The 18,149-nt window shown below is 51.0% G+C and overlaps 1 protein-coding gene across 6 annotated transcripts; it reads left to right on the forward strand.

Annotated features, from left to right (window-relative positions):
* The first annotated feature begins 1,024 nt into the window (after positions 1–1,024).
* Positions 1,025–17,713, forward strand: L3MBTL2 (L3MBTL2, polycomb repressive complex 1 subunit). Of its 6 annotated transcripts, none has more exons than XM_026065086.1 (17): positions 1,025–1,113; positions 2,818–3,088; positions 3,365–3,498; positions 3,845–3,968; positions 4,960–5,039; positions 5,969–6,086; positions 6,448–6,582; positions 7,263–7,351; positions 9,049–9,280; positions 10,027–10,106; positions 10,701–10,805; positions 12,032–12,179; positions 13,050–13,132; positions 13,858–14,092; positions 14,870–14,935; positions 15,878–16,000; positions 16,902–17,713. In XM_026065086.1, the coding sequence occupies exons 1-17, from the start codon at positions 1,093–1,095 to the stop codon at positions 17,009–17,011; spliced, it is 2,154 nt and encodes a 717-aa protein (XP_025920871.1). In that variant the 5' UTR covers positions 1,025–1,092; the 3' UTR covers positions 17,012–17,713. The 6 variants fall into 6 exon arrangements, with proteins under 6 accessions (XP_025920871.1, XP_025920875.1, XP_025920876.1 ...); XM_026065088.1 differs by having other exon boundaries at positions 1,049–1,113; positions 2,842–3,088; positions 16,902–17,011; XM_026065089.1 differs by lacking the exon at positions 1,025–1,113 and adding an exon at positions 1,309–1,640 and having other exon boundaries at positions 2,842–3,088; positions 16,902–17,011.
* Positions 17,714–18,149: the final 436 nt, after the last annotated feature.

Raw genomic sequence — 18,149 nt, forward strand, 5'->3', positions numbered from 1 at the left:
CTTCAGCAGCCTTCATTTAACCCCAGCTTTCCTCCATAGCGCATGCGGTAATCTTCATCTAAATGTCATGTTGCTAGCTCCCTATGCCGTGATCACAAGCCTCTGTCAGGTTCTCTCCCGGAGACTCAATTTGCCATTAGCAATGAGTAAATCTGAAAAAAGGCTTCTGTATTTATTTCCAGTTTTTGTGCGTGACTGCTAGGCAAGTACTAATGCTGTCTGTACTATACTGTAACTGTACTACTATCATGGACTCCGGAATTCTTCCTCTATTCTTGCTTTAGCATCAGACAAGTAGCAGAAATGTATTTTTCAGTCACTGTTTCACTGACGCAGTGCTCCTGCCTTTGCGGGAGCAAAGATCTTAGGTGGGGCAAGATCTGAATAGCCACAACCTGATGTACTGTAGTCTCTAATTCGGAGACTTTCATAATGAAAACCAGGTCAAAACTAAAAAGTGTCAGCAGGATCGGAGCAAGCTATTCCACACTACGAGAACAGATGAAAAAAAGGATTTCTTTAAAAGCCATGCATTTTTTTGTGGGTCATATAGTTCACACGTACAGAAGTATCTGCTGGTTGTTTGAGGGGTGTCATACAACTGTCTGATCTTCGCTGCGGAGCCAGTGAGATATGAAAGCAACTTTAGGGATCCCCTTTGAAGGGCAGAGGTGCCCTGCGGGCTCCAAAGCCACTTACCAGTGTGCATGGCTGAACTTGTCTCCTTCCGGGGCACTTTTAGAAATATTTACTTGCTTGCTTCGGCTGCTGTAGCACCTCTGCCAGGCAAAGAGGGCAGGGTGTTTGGCTGGGTACCGCGCATTGGTGAAAAATTAGGTTAAATACAACTTAAAGGGATTAAGCAAGAAGCCGGGGAGCCGGCCCCGACGTGGAGGGGCCGTGTGAGGCACCATGACCGCCCCTCCCCGCCTCGGCGGGGGGTTTGAACTACAACTCCCGTCGTGCTCCGCCGGGAGCGTGGCGGGAACAACCTCTGCGCTGATTGGTTCCTCCCTCCCGCCAGTCAGCTGTGCCGCTGGAGCGGGGACGCGCTCTCCGCGCGTGAGGCGGGCTAGCGGCGTTGCGGGAACCATGGAGCAGGAGCGGGGGGAGGTGAGAGGCGCCGCGCCGGGGCCGGAGCCGGAGCCGGAGCCGGGCCAAGGAAAGGCTGCCGGTCCCGCAGCTGCGGTGCGGCCTGCCGGGTGCTGGGGGAAGCCCTGGAGCAGCGGGCGGGGAGGCCTGGGCCACGCGGTACCCTGAGGGAGGGGGCGAGGCCTGGGCCGTGGTGGCGGGGTAACGGCTGCCCGGAGCCGGGGCGAGCAGGCCTCCTTTTCCTCCTCCTCCTCCTCCTCCTCGTGGCCGCCGTATTGTTGTGGTAACCGGCGTGGCTCTTCGCCCCGCCCCCGCCTTCGCGCTGCCTGGGGCCGGGCTGCTGCTGGGGGCGGGAGGAGCGGGGCCTGCCCGACCCCGGGCAGGACCGGCCTCTGCGCCTGCCTCCCCTCTCTGAGGAGATGGGATTACGGGTGGTGCTGTCCTCGCCTGTCGGCCCTGGGAGTCTGTAAGACGCCTGCAAGTTCTCAGTCACGTTTTGTGGAAGAGTAACGATCCAGAGATACTCGTTTCTTATGAGCTAAATGAAGGTGAGCACCCAGAAAGGGGCAAGATAGAGACGAATGTGCTCTCTGAGAGAGTCCAGTCCCCTTTAGACATCAGGAACACCACCTGAGGATGCAGACCTGCAGGAAAGCAGCCCTGACGTTCAGGGAACAACCTAGGCAGCTTGGGTTTGTTTTTTGTGAAAGCAAAGGAGGATGTGGGGAGACAGCAGTGAGTGAAGTCTGTTATCTTCCTGTTTATGTCTCTGTAATACTATGCAGGAGCCATGAACTGGTGGGAATTTAGCACTGAAAAGGGATGGATTTGCTGCTGATCCTTAGTTGCTGCCTACTTGGATGAACAGCTGTCTCCTGGTGCCTCACCTTGCTGCTCTAATCCATCTTTCTCTTCCCTCACTCCCTGTGCTGATGCTGACTTCTTGCTGCTCTTTCCTGAACTGCTAACACCTTTTGCCAGCTTCTTTTGCCCTTATTTGGAGCCCAGTTCAGGATTCTTCTAGTCTGAAAAATAGTCACCGGACTTCTGAGCCTTTTGGTCAATCGCTGCCTCTCTGCTCTCTTGCTGTAACAGGGTGGGACTTGTCCTTGGATTGGATCGATTAGTATGAAGAGCTTGTGAAGATGTGTAGGTGCAGACAGATCTGGTTATAGGAAAAGACTGTTAACAAAAGTTGTTCTGTCTTCCTGCTGATACAGCTTCTGAACTTAGGTCAGTTCTGGACTAAGTCATTTCCCTAGCACACGAACTTTCTCCAAAGTCGGGTTTGTTTTGTTGACACCCAAGCTGAACTGGTTTTGTGGGCTACAGTCGCCAGAGTTTGAAGCTTTGTCTTCTGTGCTGGAAGCTTGTGGTGACCTTAGCTGTTATTGTTGATGGTGTCTGCACTGCTGTGTTGCTTTTGGGAGAGGCAGTGCCTGGAAGGGCATAGTCTCATCTGTTCCTCAAGCCTTTTTCCATGTAGCTGCAGCTGTGTTTGTTTGCCCCGTAAAAGCAAAATGCATCATGTGAAATACCTGTAAAGGAACCTGTGTGAGGGGAAATAACTTCCCTGCTATGGATTCAGACTCTTGCATCTGAGTTTGTTACATGGACTCCTCGCTCACCAAGGTCTGTCCCTGGTCCAGGGGGTCCTGGCAGCGAAGGCAGGCTTGTTGTGGGGTGTAAAATGCGTGTTTTAAAGCAGACTGGTTCTTTTGCTAGTTGGTGTCTCCCTTCTGCCACAAGACTTCACCTTTGGAGCGGATGGAGGAGGAAGACGATGACGATGAGGATGACAACTTGGACATCTTTGGAGGTTACGACAGCTTCCGGGGCTACAACAGCAGCATGGGCAGTGACAGCAGTTCATGCCTGGATGAGTCTAGTGATGACGAGGTGGTGGACCGGGAAGCTGGAGAGCTTCCAACCTCCCCTCTGCACCAGCACCCTCCATCCACAGGCCGGCTAACAGAGGACAGTGGCTCTGAGCCAGGTACTGTGCTGCCTTCCCACTCCTAAAGCATATGTGTGATAGAGAGGAAAAGGACTGGAATTTTTGCTGGGGGAAGCCAAAGGGCATGTGACTGCATCTTGACTATGGTTTGGGAGCAGAACTGGGTTGAAGCTGCATTTTCTGGGTTACCTGGGGGAACTGCTAGGTGCAAAGAGGGTTACCTGGGCTTAGTCTACTAGATCAGACTACTGGTCTTTGTAGTTCATCAGCCCTGCCAGCTGCTCACATATTTTTGTGCCTTCCCTCTTCTGCCAGCTGTATGTGAGATGTGTGGGATCGTGGGCACCAGGGAGGCTTTCTTCTCCAAGACCAAACGCTTCTGCAGTGTCTCCTGCTCCAGAAGCTACTCTTCAAACTCCAAGAAGGCCAGCATCCTGGCCAGGCTGCAGGTGAGTCAAAATCTTTCCTTTTTTCCTGGGAATGGAACGGGATGTGCCTGTGCACAGCAGAGGTGCTTGCTGTCTAGCCAGATAGCTGACAGCCATTACCAGTGGCTTGTTATTCTGGCCTGTGATCCCCAAAGAAAACGTGCCAGCTGAAAAGTGGCACTTCTTAGAAGGAAGGGCACAGTTTTGTTTTACCTGCTGTTTCTTCTTGTTTCTTTGAGCATTAGTAAAAATTGTAATGATCTTAAAATCATCCCAAGATAGAGGTTTACCCCCTGCTGGCCAGCTGCAGGGCCTGGCTTCCTTTTCCCTCCTTTGCCTCGTGGTTCTGATTTTCCTTCTTTTGTAGGGGAAGCCACCAACAAAGAAAGCTAAAGTCCTGCACAAGGCAGCCTGGTCTGCCAAGATTGGGGCCTTCCTCCATTCGCAGGGCACAGGGCAGCTGGCAGATGGGACGCTGACAGGCCAGGATGGTGAGTGTAGGCAATGCAGGAGGAGGTGCACTCTGAGAGCTGCAAAAACAGGGACTCCTTGAGGGCTGCAAATTCTGCAGTCCTTTCCCTCCCCTCTGCATACAGCCTTATGCCAGAACCATTTGTGTGGATCACTCTGATGCAGGGCATGTCCCCGTTCCCTCTCCCTGCCTGTGCTAACAGAGCATTAGTGGGTTGCTGCCCATTCACTGTTGCAGCCCCATCCTTGCTCGTTGCGTTTCCTTGACCAGAGCTTGTCCTGGTGTGTTAGCTCTGTAGTCGCAGTCCCATGAGATGTTGGCGCCTGCTGGCAAAGCTGATTTAAAGGTGTGCCACTGCACCCCACCGTTCACTGCCCCATTGCCCGTGGGGGAGTTGTTATTAACCAGTCATTCACTGGTCAGCTTTATAGACCCTGTGTTGCTACAGCTCAAAGAGTAGCAAACCGCCACCTTGGTAAAAGAGAGTCCCTGGGCTGGCAGCAGGGACTGCTCCCTGGGCTGACTTTGCAGCTGGAGCAAAGCTGTGGCCTTGAGTCAGAAATGTCTGTGGGAATAATATCAGAGTGCTTCACTGCAATTTCCCCAGCACCCTCTGGGGAAGCAAGCACTGCTGATGTGGCTCTGCAGTGAAGGCACTGAGAAGCAAAGCTGCAGAGTGGTTTAGAGCAGACAGGATGCGGTTCCTACTCTCCCTAGAGTACTTCAGCCCTGGACTGGATTCTGACCCCTTTTATTATCCTCCCAGAAGAGCAAGAGATGGCAGGGATTAATAATTACTTTGACCTCTGTAGGGGCTGGTCCCCATGGGTTTGTGGGATCTAGTTCCCCTCCAGAGAAAATACACTGGAATCCAGAGCCCCTGTGTGCTGGGGCAGAGCGCTCTGCTCCCAGAGCAGCGCCCCCAGTGTGGTCGTAAGCCTCAGTCCATGTGCTCAGTGCCTCTCCTACAACCCCCTCACCTGATGTTCTTCTCTCATGTCCGCTCACAGCACTCGTCCTGGGCTTTGACTGGGGAAAGTACCTGCAAGAGCATGGCTTTAAGGCAGCTCCCGTCAGCTGCTTCAAACACGTGAGTCCTCCTTCCTCACTGTGCCTTGCATTGTGCATGGGATATGTATGTATGGGGCTCTCCTGTCCTCCTCCTGTGACAAGTGGTGGGGAGAGACTGGGGAAGCTAGTTATTGGGCCCCAGCTGATGCAAGGAAGGAAGCTGGCAGCTCTTCCCAGCTGAGGATGGGGATCCCACAGAGGGCTCATGAGTTTTGGAGAGGAAGCAGACAGGGACTTGACAGAAGCACTGCCAGTGGCGATGGGTCAGTGCTGGCTGGGGACAGAACCAGTTCTGGTGCCTGGGGGGGGGCGTGTCAGGTAGCAGAAAGCTCCCAACTGCCTTTGCATGTTGTGTGGGTGGGGACACCCCAGGGTGATGTGCAGGGAGGAACTCAGCTCATCTGGACCTGGCAGCAGCTGCCCCTCCAACATGTCCATTTGCTGTCACATTGATTTACAATCCTTGTGGGCCAAGTGGCCAAGGCAATTCAATGGAAGAATGGTGATTTCTAGGTATTATAGCAGCCTGTCCTCTCTGCATATTAAAACTCACTTCTCCCACTCCTTTTGAGTTGCAATCTGTGATAGTATTGACAAAACTTGTGCATCTTGAGGATATGTCAGGAAAACATGGCAGTTTTCCTGATGATTAAGGACTTGGATACTGTAGAGGAATGGCAACAGCTACTTTGGGATAATAGGACAGTTGGCAGTGAAGTGTTGCTATACAGTTTTCTGGCTTTTGGGATCCTACACTAACACTCCTCTGAGATGACCAGGACAGTTCAGTTGTGTTTCAGGCTGTCTGCAGATTCAGAAAGGGTAAGGCATACAAACTTGGTGAAAGCATAGCTGCCTAAAACGTGGCTTTGAAAGCTAGAACAAAGGTCTGAGCCCTGCTCTGACTGTGAATGCCTCCCTCCCTTCATGGCTGCCTCAATTCTTCAGGTGCCACTCTTTGATCAGTGGGACGATGTGGTGAAAGGTATGAAAGTAGAAGTGCTGAACAGTGACGCTGTGCTCCCCAGTCGAGTATATTGGATTGCCTCCGTCATCCAGACTGCAGGTATGCCTCCAATATAGCTCCTGGTGGCCAGGACAGCTAACTTCAAAGAGAAGCTTTAGAGAGCTGAGTATAGCTGGTCAGGCAAAATATTAGCTCTTTGAAGCTCTGCAGCTGCTGAGAAGTCTTGGAGCTGGAAATATCATGGTTTGGGGTGGGAGTAAACCAGCATCTGGATGTTTTTCCAGTTGCTGGGCTCTTTGTGGGGATGACTTTGCCTCCAGGAGAAGGGTTGGAGAAGCCCTGATAAACTATGCAAAGCTAAAAGCCATGTTGTAGGGAATAAGCCTGTGGTACCCAATGGGGAGGGGAGAAATGCTTGGTGTTTAATGCCTTTCTCTGGTTGTCTGCTCTGTCCTGGCAGGGTACAGGGCCCTTCTGCGATATGAGGGCTTTGAGAACGATGCCGGCCACGATTTCTGGTGCAATTTGGGCACAGTGGATATTCATCCCATTGGCTGGTGTGCCATCAACAGCAAAATCCTGGTGCCACCACAGAGTGAGTGTGGGATGAGAGAGGTCAGCATGTATCTCGGTGTGGAGAAACCTTGGTTTATCTCTAGTACAGTGGGGCAGACATTCCCATCATATGTGGGACTGCAGCTCCATCTGTGCTCTGAGTTATAAGAGGCTTTAGTCTTCCGGGAAGCAGGGGAAATTCTGCTGCATCTCCCTGTGACTGTCCCAAAGGGTGCTGGATGCAGAGCTGGTGTCAGGCCTGTGGACAGAGGCTGATGCAGGTTCCTCCTGACCAACACAGCGGCCAGACAGCCTTTGGGGGAACTCCATGGCCCTACATCCTGGGCAGTTGTCTCTGGGAGTACATTAGCCACAGTCCCTGCTCAGTGAGCAGGAGAGGGATGCTAATTTAGCAGGATTCTGGCAACACTGAGATTTGTTAGGTATAACTTGTGTGTTTTTCTGTAATACCACTTCCACATCTCCATCAGTGGAGTTGGATGTCTGCTTGGCACAGTCGGTTCTGTAACAATGGTCCCTTACAGCCTGTTGCTGGGGCCAGCTCACAGAATCTGTCTGCCTGAGAGCCAGGTACGGGGTCTGAATGTGAAGAAGGCCTTTTAATGCAGATGGACTCTCTTCAGAGAGGAAGAAATGTCTAGTACAGTGCTGAAACTCTGATTGCCATAAAGATGCACTTTTTATGCTGTGCCTGTATAGGTATCCATGCCAAGTACACTGACTGGAGGGGTTACCTCATGAAAAAGCTGGTGGGAGCCAGGACCATCCCTGTGGATTTCCACATCAAGGTAAATGCAGAAGGCTGTTTTGTGTGGAAACAAAGCCAGGAGATGTGTGGAACATCTCTCCTCATTCTGATCTGCGCAACTCCTGGACAGGAGAGCAGTTGCAGGGAAGGATGGGGGGCAGTGAGTGCTTGGCTGTGCTCGGAATACGTCTGTCACAATGCTGTGGGTAATGGCACAGTCCCCCGGCCCTGTTAGCACACCAGTTTCCCCTTTGGGTCATAGAAGGGTGTAAAAGCTGTTGTCACATAGTTGCTGCAAAATACTGGGGATAAATTTTCTTTTGCTGAAGGTAGAGGCCAAGGAAGCTCCACCTGGTGTTATTCTGCCGTGTTTCAGGGCTATGCAAGTCAAAAAACCTTTCCTTCAGCCCTGGTAAGAGAGCAGCCTGCTAGGGAATGAGGGGCACAGGCTCCCTCAAAGTGCACAGAAACAGTTGTGCAAGTGGCCCTGAGAGCTTTGCAGCTCTTGTGGTTGTTTCATGTAGTCTGCACTGAGGTTAGACATTCTCCAGGCAGAAGTGGGAGGAGAGATTCTCCCCTGGCTGGCAGCTTCGGCGAACTGCAGATAAGGAAGATGATCCCAGAGCTGGCAGGCAAGAAGACAGGTGATGGGATTTGTCTCTGTGCAGGGTAACTGGTAACTCTGAGCTTGGTGTAGTTTGTGCTTCCTTTGTTGCTTCTCAGGAAGTTGGGAGGTTTTTAGGAGCTGTTTGTTCCTAAGCCGCACTGTGTACCTGAGAGCTCCCATCATGGCAGGGAAGTGCTAGAGGGAGACTGATGTTGTCAGTATCTTTCTTCTTCGAACTTCCTCACTCCCACCTGATGAAAAACAGGAGGTGGAAGAGGGGAACCTTCCCTTAAAGACTTTTCTGGACTCAAATGTGGGCCTATTCATGTGTCCATTGAATCCATTTTGAGCTGTGGTTCTCAGTGCCTCCACAGCATTCTGGGATCTCCAGTGCCAAAATGTCAGGTGTTCTATAAATGCCTTTGAGTATTTATGGATCAGTAGGCCTATGCTATATTAATAAACCAAAGGTCTCCAAAAATCTGTCAGAAGGCAGCCAGTGACTTTATGTGCTTGGGCCTTTAGGTCAGTCTGTAGAGCAGCTTTGGCATTGGAGGTGGAGTGGCAGATAGGATTATCTTCTTGTTCAACACTTGATCACAGTGAAAAGGTGAAAGCAAGGGCCTGACCTCTTTTAAAGACTACTGAAAATCCCGTTGCCCGTTGGGAAACTAGATCTCTCTGACCACTGCCAATGTTAAAACTCTTACGGCTGCTTTCATGACTGAAAAAGGCACCTAATTCCCCACCCAGTTCCTGCTAAACAGAAATGATGCTTATGACTTCTTCAGATGAGCTATTCATCACTTCTCACCTTCCAGAACATTTACTCAGGGCATTGGCCAAGCATAGCTGCTGCGCAAGAATGGGGAGAGCTGTTGTGAAGCCGTAGGACAGGGGAGACTTGGGGTGCAAGTGTCCAGCCGTGCTGTTGTGCGTGGGGCTAGCAGTTCCCCATCCCCTTGATGAGTCTGCTTCCATACATCTTTTCCCAGAGGTGTCTCCCAGTCAGCTTTGGGCAGTGCAGGAAGTCAGTCAGGATGTCTGTGGGGAAAGCTGCACTCTGAGGTGTTTGGAGGAAGAAGACACCAGGGGTGATTGATCTCCCCTCCTTTGTTGATTGTTGCCAGATGGCGGAGAGCATGAAATACTCGTTCCGGCAAGGCATGCGGGTGGAGGTGGTGGACAAGAACCACGTGTCCCGGACACGCATGGCAGTGGTGGACACAGTGATCGGGGGCCGACTGAGGCTCCTCTACGAGGACGGTGACAGCGATGACGACTTCTGGTGCCACATGTGGAGCCCTCTCATCCATCCTGTGGGCTGGTCACGGAGGGTGGGCCACAGCATGAAGAAGACAGGTAGGGACCAGGCCACCACAGGCATCTCCTGGTTTGCTATGAGCTGCCTGGTCCCTGCTGTTGGCACCAGTCTTGACATGCTGGGAGCCAGGCAGTTACTTTGGGACCAGATGGATAAGGTCTGCACAGCCACACATTTGCCACTTTATCCCCTGGATAGACAAAAGCTGAGCAGTTCATTGTCACAGGTTTGGACACAGAGATTGTAGGGTTTCTCACCTGAAGCAGGTAGTCTGTCCCTGCAGTGTGAGAGTGCATAGTCTGCAACATCAGATGTTTATGGTCTTTTTAAGAAAATTCATGCTGGTTTCTGTAAGATTGGATACCACCAGGTTGTGTTTTTCTGAGATTTTTGTCTGGACTTAACACAAGAATTCTTGCTTAGCTTAGCTTAGTCTGCCAGAAAAAGCAAGACTTGAGCTCTGGAGCTGCTCACCTTGTTGATCCTTTTTGTTTTGTCTCTCCTGCTTCCTTGCTGCCTCTCCCTGGTGATTACAACTGCATATAGTGGTGTTATCACTGGTGCTCAGGAAGATCAGCCATCTTTTTCTCAGCAAGCTCTGCCTCCCAGCCCATGTTATGGGAAGCTGTAGATGGACTGACCTGCTTGTTCTTTTTATCACTCTTACCATGGTCTCTGATCTAGCTTTTATAGCTGTCAAACTCTCACCAGATAAATAATAGTCAGGATATTTTCTTACTGCAGTTGCTTCAGGTTTCTCACCTCTTTCTTCTGTTCCTCACAGAAGAAAAGCGCAGTGACATGGCGAACCATCCGACTTTCCGGAAGATTTACTGCGATGCTGTCCCCTATCTCTTCAAGAAGGTAGGACAACCCTCCCTTTCTGTGGCCACAGCAAAGGAAGCAATGATACCACTTCCTCCTTGGGTATATGATGCTCTGTGGGTTGTTGAGGGTGACTTGCTTGTCCCCCTTACAGCTATGGGGCAGTGAGGTAATTGCGGTGTGAAGGCTGAGATTTGGCAGGGTAAGAGAAAATAGAAAGATGGAAGAACCAAAAGACAATACCAGACTGAGGGACTCAACTGGAGGGTGAGCAGTTGCTTGGAGCTCTGAGTGGGTGAGGGAAGATGGTTGCATGGGAGAGACGAGTTCCAACAAGGGGTTGGATCATATTGGTAAGCATTAAGATTGGGAGGAGGTTTGCTTTGCTGTGGAGCAGAGACTGGGTGCTGGGCCTAGCTCTGTGACTGGCCAAGGCCTTGGCAGGGGCTGGCTAGCACAGAGACAGCATTGGGCTGGTTCTCTCTTTGTATTTCTTGGTTTTTTTGTTCTTTCTCTCCCTTTCCAGCTTGGGCTGAGCCAACTAAAGAAGCTCTAATCCTATTTACGCTTGGGGCAGTTGGTGTCAGGATGGGACTTTCCCATAGCACATGATATGCCTATGGTCTCCCTTAGGTACGGGCTGTCTATGCTGAAGGCGGATGGTTTGAGGAAGGCATGAAACTGGAGGCCATTGACCCCCTCAATCTGGGCAACATTTGTGTGGCCACTGTTTGTAAGGTAAGGTTGATTGGGGGCAGGGAAGGGGCTCTGCTGTGTTTACCTGAGACATCCCAGCCTCTCCTCAGACCTTTGCAAACAGACAAGACTGGGTAGGAGTTCCTCTGAGAGAGGAGAGGGCTGTAAAGAGGGGCTATCAGACAGAGGTAGGCAGCAGGTGTGTGGACGAGACTGGGGTGTTAGCTCAGTGGTCTGACAGGCTGATGAGACCAGCAGTTGTCCATGCATGCCTCAGAGGACAACATGAAGATGAACATGTTTGGCCTGCAAGCTACCTCTCCAGCATGTGGTTGGCAACCACCTCTCCCTCACCCTTGGACACTCAGTAGGAAAGATCTGCTCTCACAGGAGACTCATGGCAATTCCTGGAGGGCCTAAAGAGAGGCCTCTGCAGTTCTGCCTTGAGAAGAGAAAGGACTGGGGGAAGGTTTGTGAAGTGAGCTTTGTGTGGGGAGTGGTGTGTAAGTTAATGGGCGGCATTCCTCTGTGTGGGAAGCTGAGGATGGGTGCCTCTCCTGCTGTATTTGCTCATGAGGTGGTGATGAGCTCTGCTCCTGTGCTAGTGTAGGGAGTAAATGGTTCAGCCAGCTTTTCTCAATGAGATGCTTTGCATGTCTTGAAGTGTAGTATTGCTGTGAGCTTTTTCTGCTCCCTCAAGAAGCTGTCTGCTCTTGTAGAGCCCACAACAGAGGACTCTGATGCACAAGGTTTGGCAAGGGGATGCTAGGAAAGTCCTTTGTCCAGAAAACGTTTTCTTCAGCTGCTGCTCTGAAATGTGAAGGTGTTAGGACAGTCATGCCTATCACGTTTGATAGGCACCAATTACCAGTGAGTGGCAGGGTGGGACAAGTCCTGATGCAGTTGAAAGTGGTGCCCTTCCTTTCAGCCCTCTAACAAACCCATCACCTGGCTGGTGTAGAGGGACTCTGGGCTGCCAGTAGAGTCCCTCTCTGAGAGAGGACAGAGCTCCTGACCATTTATATCTTCCTTCTTTTTACAAGATCATTGATGTTAGTCCCAGTCCTGCAGGAACAGCTGCTTTGGGGATTAGCTTGTGCTGACTAACATACCACAAGAAGCTGCTACACATCCTGGTGCATATAATATTGCTTTGTACTACCTAGGGGCAATTGTGATCCAGCCATGGGGACTCTTGGGGGATCCTTTGAGAAGAGAGGCTTTAGAGCAAGCTAAGCTCTACTCGTGCCCTTTCACTTCTGTCACAGGTCCTCTTGGATGGGTATCTTATGATCAGCATTGATGGAGCCACATCTGCAGATGGCTCTGACTGGTTCTGCTACCATGCCTCTTCGCATGCCATCTTCCCCGTCAACTTCTGCCAGAAGAACAGCATCGATCTGACCCCTCCAAAAGGTGAGGTTTGGACCTGTCTGCCCTCAGGAATAAACCTGCACACAGAAGCCACTGGGCTGTGCTTTTCTGAGAGGTGTCAGGTTTGGATGAACCAGAACCACAATGTCCCAACCTGCCTGTTTTTTTGGGAGCTAGAGCTGGTTCAGAAGGCCAGTCCACTTGAGCTTGGCCTATATACCAAATCTTGGTACTCAGTGGAAGGAAGTAACATCTCCAGAGGGCATTAATGACCTGTGGGCTAGCTCCTGGAGGATGAGCAGGACAAATGTACGGTCCCCAAATTTAAGGACAAAGAGGGTGGGAAGGGTTAAGCAGAGCCATTGCTGCATGACTTCATTTTACAAATGGCAGGAGTCACCTCTGTTCTTGTATGAATAAATGTGAGACTGACTTATTCCTGAAAAATCTGGAGTTACAGTCAGTTTAGGAGCTTTTTTACTGTCTTATCTGACCGTCCAAAAAGGTTTGCTCTGACTTTCTGTGTGACAGCATTTTCAGTCCAGTATTCTCCTGCTCTTCTGCTTTCCTTTTGATGTTTCTGCTGGTGGGAGAAAGAGTGTTCTTAGTGGTGTGTTTTTCACATACTTCTTGTCTGTCTCTTCCTTCCCTTTCTCGGGGGCCTGGATATATGATGGATGTGGGTATTCAGTGTTTGCAGCTTGTGCTTTTCTCAGTTTTCCCACTGGGTGGGGGTGCTGGACTTCCATGGAATCTGTGCAGTAGATTTATGTTCAACATCAGGCTGTATGTGCTGATTAATTAAATGCTTGCAAGTGGTTGCTGTGTTTCCTTCCTGCCCGTTCTGTCTTTTCCTCCACTTTTCTGCCCAGTGACTGCATTTTTCCCTCTGACCATTTCTTCCTGCTGCAGGGCAAGATGCAAAGACCTTCAGCTGGGAAAGTTACCTGGAAAGGACAAAGTCAAGACCTGTTCCAGCACGGCTCTTCAACACGGTGAGTGGTGCCTGAGAGAAGAGATATGCAGGGATGCCTGCAATCAGCAAGGAGAAGCACAGGAGGTCTGGGTGTTTCTCCTGGGCTCCTCTGTGCCAGCAGTCAGCACTTCTGAGGAGAGTCCAAGGCAGAGAAGTGTGTACTGTCTTTATTAAAGTTTTTGTTTGGCTGGTTGTGACGAGCAGGGTCATCCATTCATGGGCGTAACAGTGTGTTGGTTGCTCTGAGGGTAACTTGCCATTCTCTAGTATTTCTAAGAGCTCTAGGCTACTGGTGGGTTCTGCGCCACTTTTTTCCTTTTGGAAATGCAGCTGACACTTGGGTAGAGGAGGTCTGCTTTGCATCAGCAAAACTGTGCTGCAGCACTCAGGCCGGTGCCTCTTTTTCTGACTTCCTGGCACTGTCTCAGGTTAGGGGTTTGATCAGATGTCCTTTAACTGCTGCAATGCTGCTCCTTCTAGTTTAGGCTCTCGTTTCTCAACACTGCGCTGAGATTCACTAAGGACACGGCTGGCCTTGGATCTGTTCATATGCTCACTTCTGCTATAAAACTGGATGGGGGAGTTGAAGTCCCTAGCATTGCTTGGATGTGGGCTTGTTCTTTCTCTACTTGCTTTAGACTGGAGGCAAGTCTGTAGCTGTTCTAGGGCACTGGTGTCTGGTTGGGGGCTTGGACTGGATGCGATTGCCTTGGGTGTTTTGTTTTATTTTTTTTCTGCGCCCAGGACTGCCCAAACCACGGCTTCAAGGCGGGCATGAAAGTGGAAGCAGTGGACTTGATGGAGCCCCGGCTCATCTGCGTGGCCACAGTGAAGCGTGTGGTTCACCGTCTCCTCAGCATTCATTTTGATGGCTGGGACAGCGAATATGACCAGTGGGTGGACTGCGAGTCTCCAGACATTTATCCTGTGGGGTGGTGTGAGCTGACGGGTTACCAGCTTCAACCACCTGTTTCTGCAGGTGAGTGAAGGCTTGACTATGGTTTCCTACACCTCAAGCCTAGAGGCAAAGGTTTCCTTCCTCCTACTCTGTGAGTTGCTCCTGCTTTTCGGAGCCTTGTGGAGAGGAGAAGCTCACCTCTTTTATCTGTGCTGGCTACTGCAAGTCCTTCTCTGATGCCACGCAGCCTAGCAGCTGGCAGAGAAGAATCTGTGGTGGGGAGAAGACAGCCTGAGGCTTTGGTTTCCCTCTCTTTCCCCACCTGCATGCCAACAGAGAATTGCTCCTGCTGAAGTTGGGTAGGAGTTCCAGGTGGTCCTATCCCTGTGCAGCCTCCCTTTTATTGAGCATACCTACAACCTCAGCCAGCTAGCAGGGGCAGCTCTGCCCCCACTCCCTTTTCTCTGTCCATCAATTCTCTGACTAAGTCTGTAAAGGTAAGAGCATCCCTCTCAAGAGTTTATTCCTTCCCTTGTCATGTAGGGGGCCACTGCCTAACCTTCGCAGATGTTTTTCTTCTTGTCCCAAACTACAAAACTTGTCTCTTTGCTGCCCCTGCCAAATCTCTGTTGGGCCTCTCTCCCCTATGTTGCCCCAGCCTGCTGCCCTGGGCCCTCACCTGGAAGCAGAGCACAGCCACAGCACTAGGGCCCTGCCTTCCCCTCAGCTGGTTGTCTTGGGGAGAGGGCGTTGGCTCGGGGGGAACGGGTATATCTTGTTTCTCGCTTATGTCACTTCATCCCAGTTACCTACTGGTTATGGGACTTGGCTTTCGTTTCCCTCTCGTCTCCATGACAGAGCCCACAGCTCCAGTGAAGGCCAAGGAGGTGCCCAAGAAGAAGAAGAAACCCTATGGAAAGAAGAGTGAGTGATGTTTGATTAGCGCCCTCCCGCTCGCTCGCAGGCTGGGCCCAGTCAGAGGAACCCTGTCCATGTCCTGTCAGAGCAGGAGAGAGAGGCCTTGTCTTGCTGTGGATGCCCTCAGCCAGCTGTGGGTTTGATAACACAGCTTCGTCCTTCTTAGTTTCCCCCATTGCCTAGGAGAGCTGAGAGCTGTTTGTGTGGGAAGGATCTGTTTTGTAGTCTGTTTTCTGTCAGCTGAGGTGTAGATGGAGCTTGCTTCCAGGCATGAGGTGTGCTGCTTTCCCAACCATGTCCATGGTCAGAGGGAGATTCTTTGCCATAGCTGCCGGGTAGCTAGAGAACAGCCTTGGCCGCTTTGTGCTGAGGGAAAGAAGGTCTTAAGATGGCTGAAGATGCTGGTGGTGGGGCTGGATGATGTTATTGTTCCATTTGTTGTTGTTGTTGTCGTCACTGTTGTCATATTTGGGGTTAGCTGTGGCAAATCATGTGTAGACAGGCAAGAAATTCCTTGCCAGGGGTTAGAGAGGAAAAGACATCTAAAGACATTCAACCAAAATAAAGTCTGTTATCTAAAAATGAAAATAATATTGCTTACAGTATCCATGCCTTGGAGCCACCATGCCCATTTCCTAGGGCTAGGCCAGACAGGTAAGCAAAGCTATTAACAGACTCCAGCAGGACCTGCTCCTTGGAAGTTAAGCACATGCTGAAGTACCTTGCCTTTAATGAGGGAGAAGACGAAGGAGCATATTTTGAGATGATGAATGTAGAGGTTTTTCTTCATTAGACCATTTTTTTTGAGTAACAAGTTGGCAGATAATGACGATGCAGTTGGCTGGTCAGTCATGCTGGCCTCTGGTTTCTCAGTGGAGCAGGGTTGCTGATTTTTTTCTAGGGAAAAGAAACACGCTTTTCCCCATACTCTGTTATCTTTTTGTTAAGGAAAAAAGATACCTGCTAAAACCCGCACCATCAAGCAGACAATCAAGAAGCCTCCTGGCCCCAAGACAAAACGAGAAGCGAAAGCTGCCAGCAAGGCTTTGCCGGAGCCAGCCCCCGATGAGAGTAAGGGAGCGAGCGACTCTACCCTGCAAGCACATACAGCTCTCCCACGTGTGCCTGCACACCACCAGCCATCTTGAGGCCTGTGCTGCCTCTTAGCAGCTAAGTCATGGGTGCCCCCAGGCAGGGAAAGGCAGCATGCTGACAGCTATGCCATGTCCTTCTCCACTTTTCCAAAGGCAGGGACTCTTTGCTGCCTTGGCTGAGGAGAGAGTGGATGAAAGCCTTCACCTGCTCTCCTTGGGGTGTTTTGCCTCCTAGGAGGTTCAATGGCACCAGTATAGCTAGATGCCTTGGCACTGCTGATGCCTGCTGAGGGCCTGGCTGCCCTACTGAGCAGTCTGTGCCTATGCAAGGTCAATTAGGGAGGAGAGACAACATGGAGGTGTCAGAAGATGTGCTGTCCCATCCCAGTTCCTATAGGGGCTGTCACAGCGTGTGAGCACAGCCCATCACGCTGAGCACTGAGGGAGGCAGTGACCAGAAAAGCATTTGGCAGCTGGGTCACTTGCCAAACCTGGGAGGTAGTGGGGAGGAGTGAGGTGCTTCACATGCATGTGGACAGAGCCTCATGAGGGTCCAAGTTGCTCATAGAGGTTTAATTTCCCCTGTGTGGACCCATGCAGGTATGGAATGGACCACACTGGCATTTCCTCCCTCAGCCCTAGGAGAGGTCATTTTGGGGAGCTGAATGCTGCCAGAGTTCAGTCCCATCCTGATTGCTGCTGTGACCACCAACTGGTTTGTTCCAACAGGACGGGGCTGCTTTCTCTAAGGGATCTGCAAGAAATAGCCTGGAAACTAGAGGCATTTGAGTATCTGTATGAACAGAACTGGTGCTAGGGTGCTGCAGATAAAGCATGGCAGCATGGGTTGATTTGTCTCTCTTTCTATCTTTTGCTAGTCATTGCTGTACAGGTGAAAGAGGAAACCATCGACCCCTCCATGGCAGAGTTTGGAGCCTCAGAGCTTCCCATTCCTGTCAGCAGCATAAAGCAGGAGGTCACAGACTGAACCTGGAGCGTCCCCCAGCTGTCCTCAGCAGCCTGGGCTTCACCTTGTGGCTCTTTGGGGAAGGCCTTGACAAAGCGGAGCAGGAGACCAAAAGGGCCCTCCCTTGTCAAGGCAGATCACCTTGCAACATCGCAGCTCTGCTTTCTTGGTGTGCAAGAGGATTTCCCCTAGACTTGTAATTTTAAGCCCTGGGAAATGGACTCCAGAAAGGCAGCAGGCTTACTGACAAACATGACTGGAGCGACTGCTGAGGTGGTGTTTGCCTGGTTCCGAAGGTGTATTTCAGAGCGGGAGACCCCTGTGGGGCTGCCACAGCACGGAGGGGCAGTTTGGGATGTCAGCTGTGGCTGGAGGTGGTGAGCTGCAATCTTGAGAAGCTGTGTGCAAGTCCTGTGAGTCAGGAAATCAGCTGCTGTCATCAAAGGACATCTGTGCTGTGCCCCCTGCTCTAGGCCATGCAACCTCTGAGAGAGCTGGGATAGGAAGAACAAAAGGAGGTGAAAAACAAAGAAAAAGAAAGGATGATGCCTCTTGGGGGAGTGAGAGACTTTTTTGATTAACATAATTTCTTGCTGTTGACCCCAGAACTGCAGAGCACATGATGCACAGTTTGAATTTTTTCTTTTATAGCAGGCCCTCTGTAAGTTTGACCAATGATCTGTACCCTAAAGCCCTGTGGATTAAACTGAGGAAGAGGCCAAAGGCTTGTATATTGCTTTCTGGGTCAGCAGAATACCAGGATTAGCCAAGATGGGGAGAAGAGGGCTGAAAGTGAAGACGTTAGAGAGTGAGTGTCAGAGTGCCATTGAGCTCAGGTACAGGATGGCAAGACAGGGCACAAGTCTCAGTCCAGAGTCTGTCCAGGTGAGCAAAGAATGTCATGTTTCCTGAATCTCCCTAAAACCCATCTCTGATCCTGACTGAGCTTCTTCTGGTTACCATCCTCTCCCCCCATATATGTTTCCTCCTGCTGCGTAGGTGAGAAAGTGCTGTGCCTGCCCAAGCCACATCTGGGCACTGGCTGGCTGTTGCAGAAGTGCCTCGTGGAAGCCCCCAGGAGAACACCATCTCTGAGCAGGGGGATTGCCACAAAGTGTCTGCCTTTGGCCATCCTCCCCTCACAAATTTCCAGGCAAGA

This window comes from Apteryx rowi, unplaced genomic scaffold (genome assembly GCF_003343035.1).
Source record: "Apteryx rowi isolate R43461 unplaced genomic scaffold, aptRow1 scaffold_223, whole genome shotgun sequence".
NCBI lineage: Eukaryota > Metazoa > Chordata > Aves > Apterygiformes > Apterygidae > Apteryx > Apteryx rowi.

Coding starts and splice junctions, on each gene's coding strand:
- L3MBTL2 (XM_026065086.1), top strand. CDS start 1,093: ATGGAGCAGGAGCGGGGGGAG. Junction 5,040..5,968: donor CCGTCAGCTGCTTCAAACAC/GTGAGTCCTCCT, acceptor TCAATTCTTCAG/GTGCCACTCTTTGATCAGTG. Junction 12,180..13,049: donor CGATCTGACCCCTCCAAAAG/GTGAGGTTTGGA, acceptor TTCCTGCTGCAG/GGCAAGATGCAAAGACCTTC.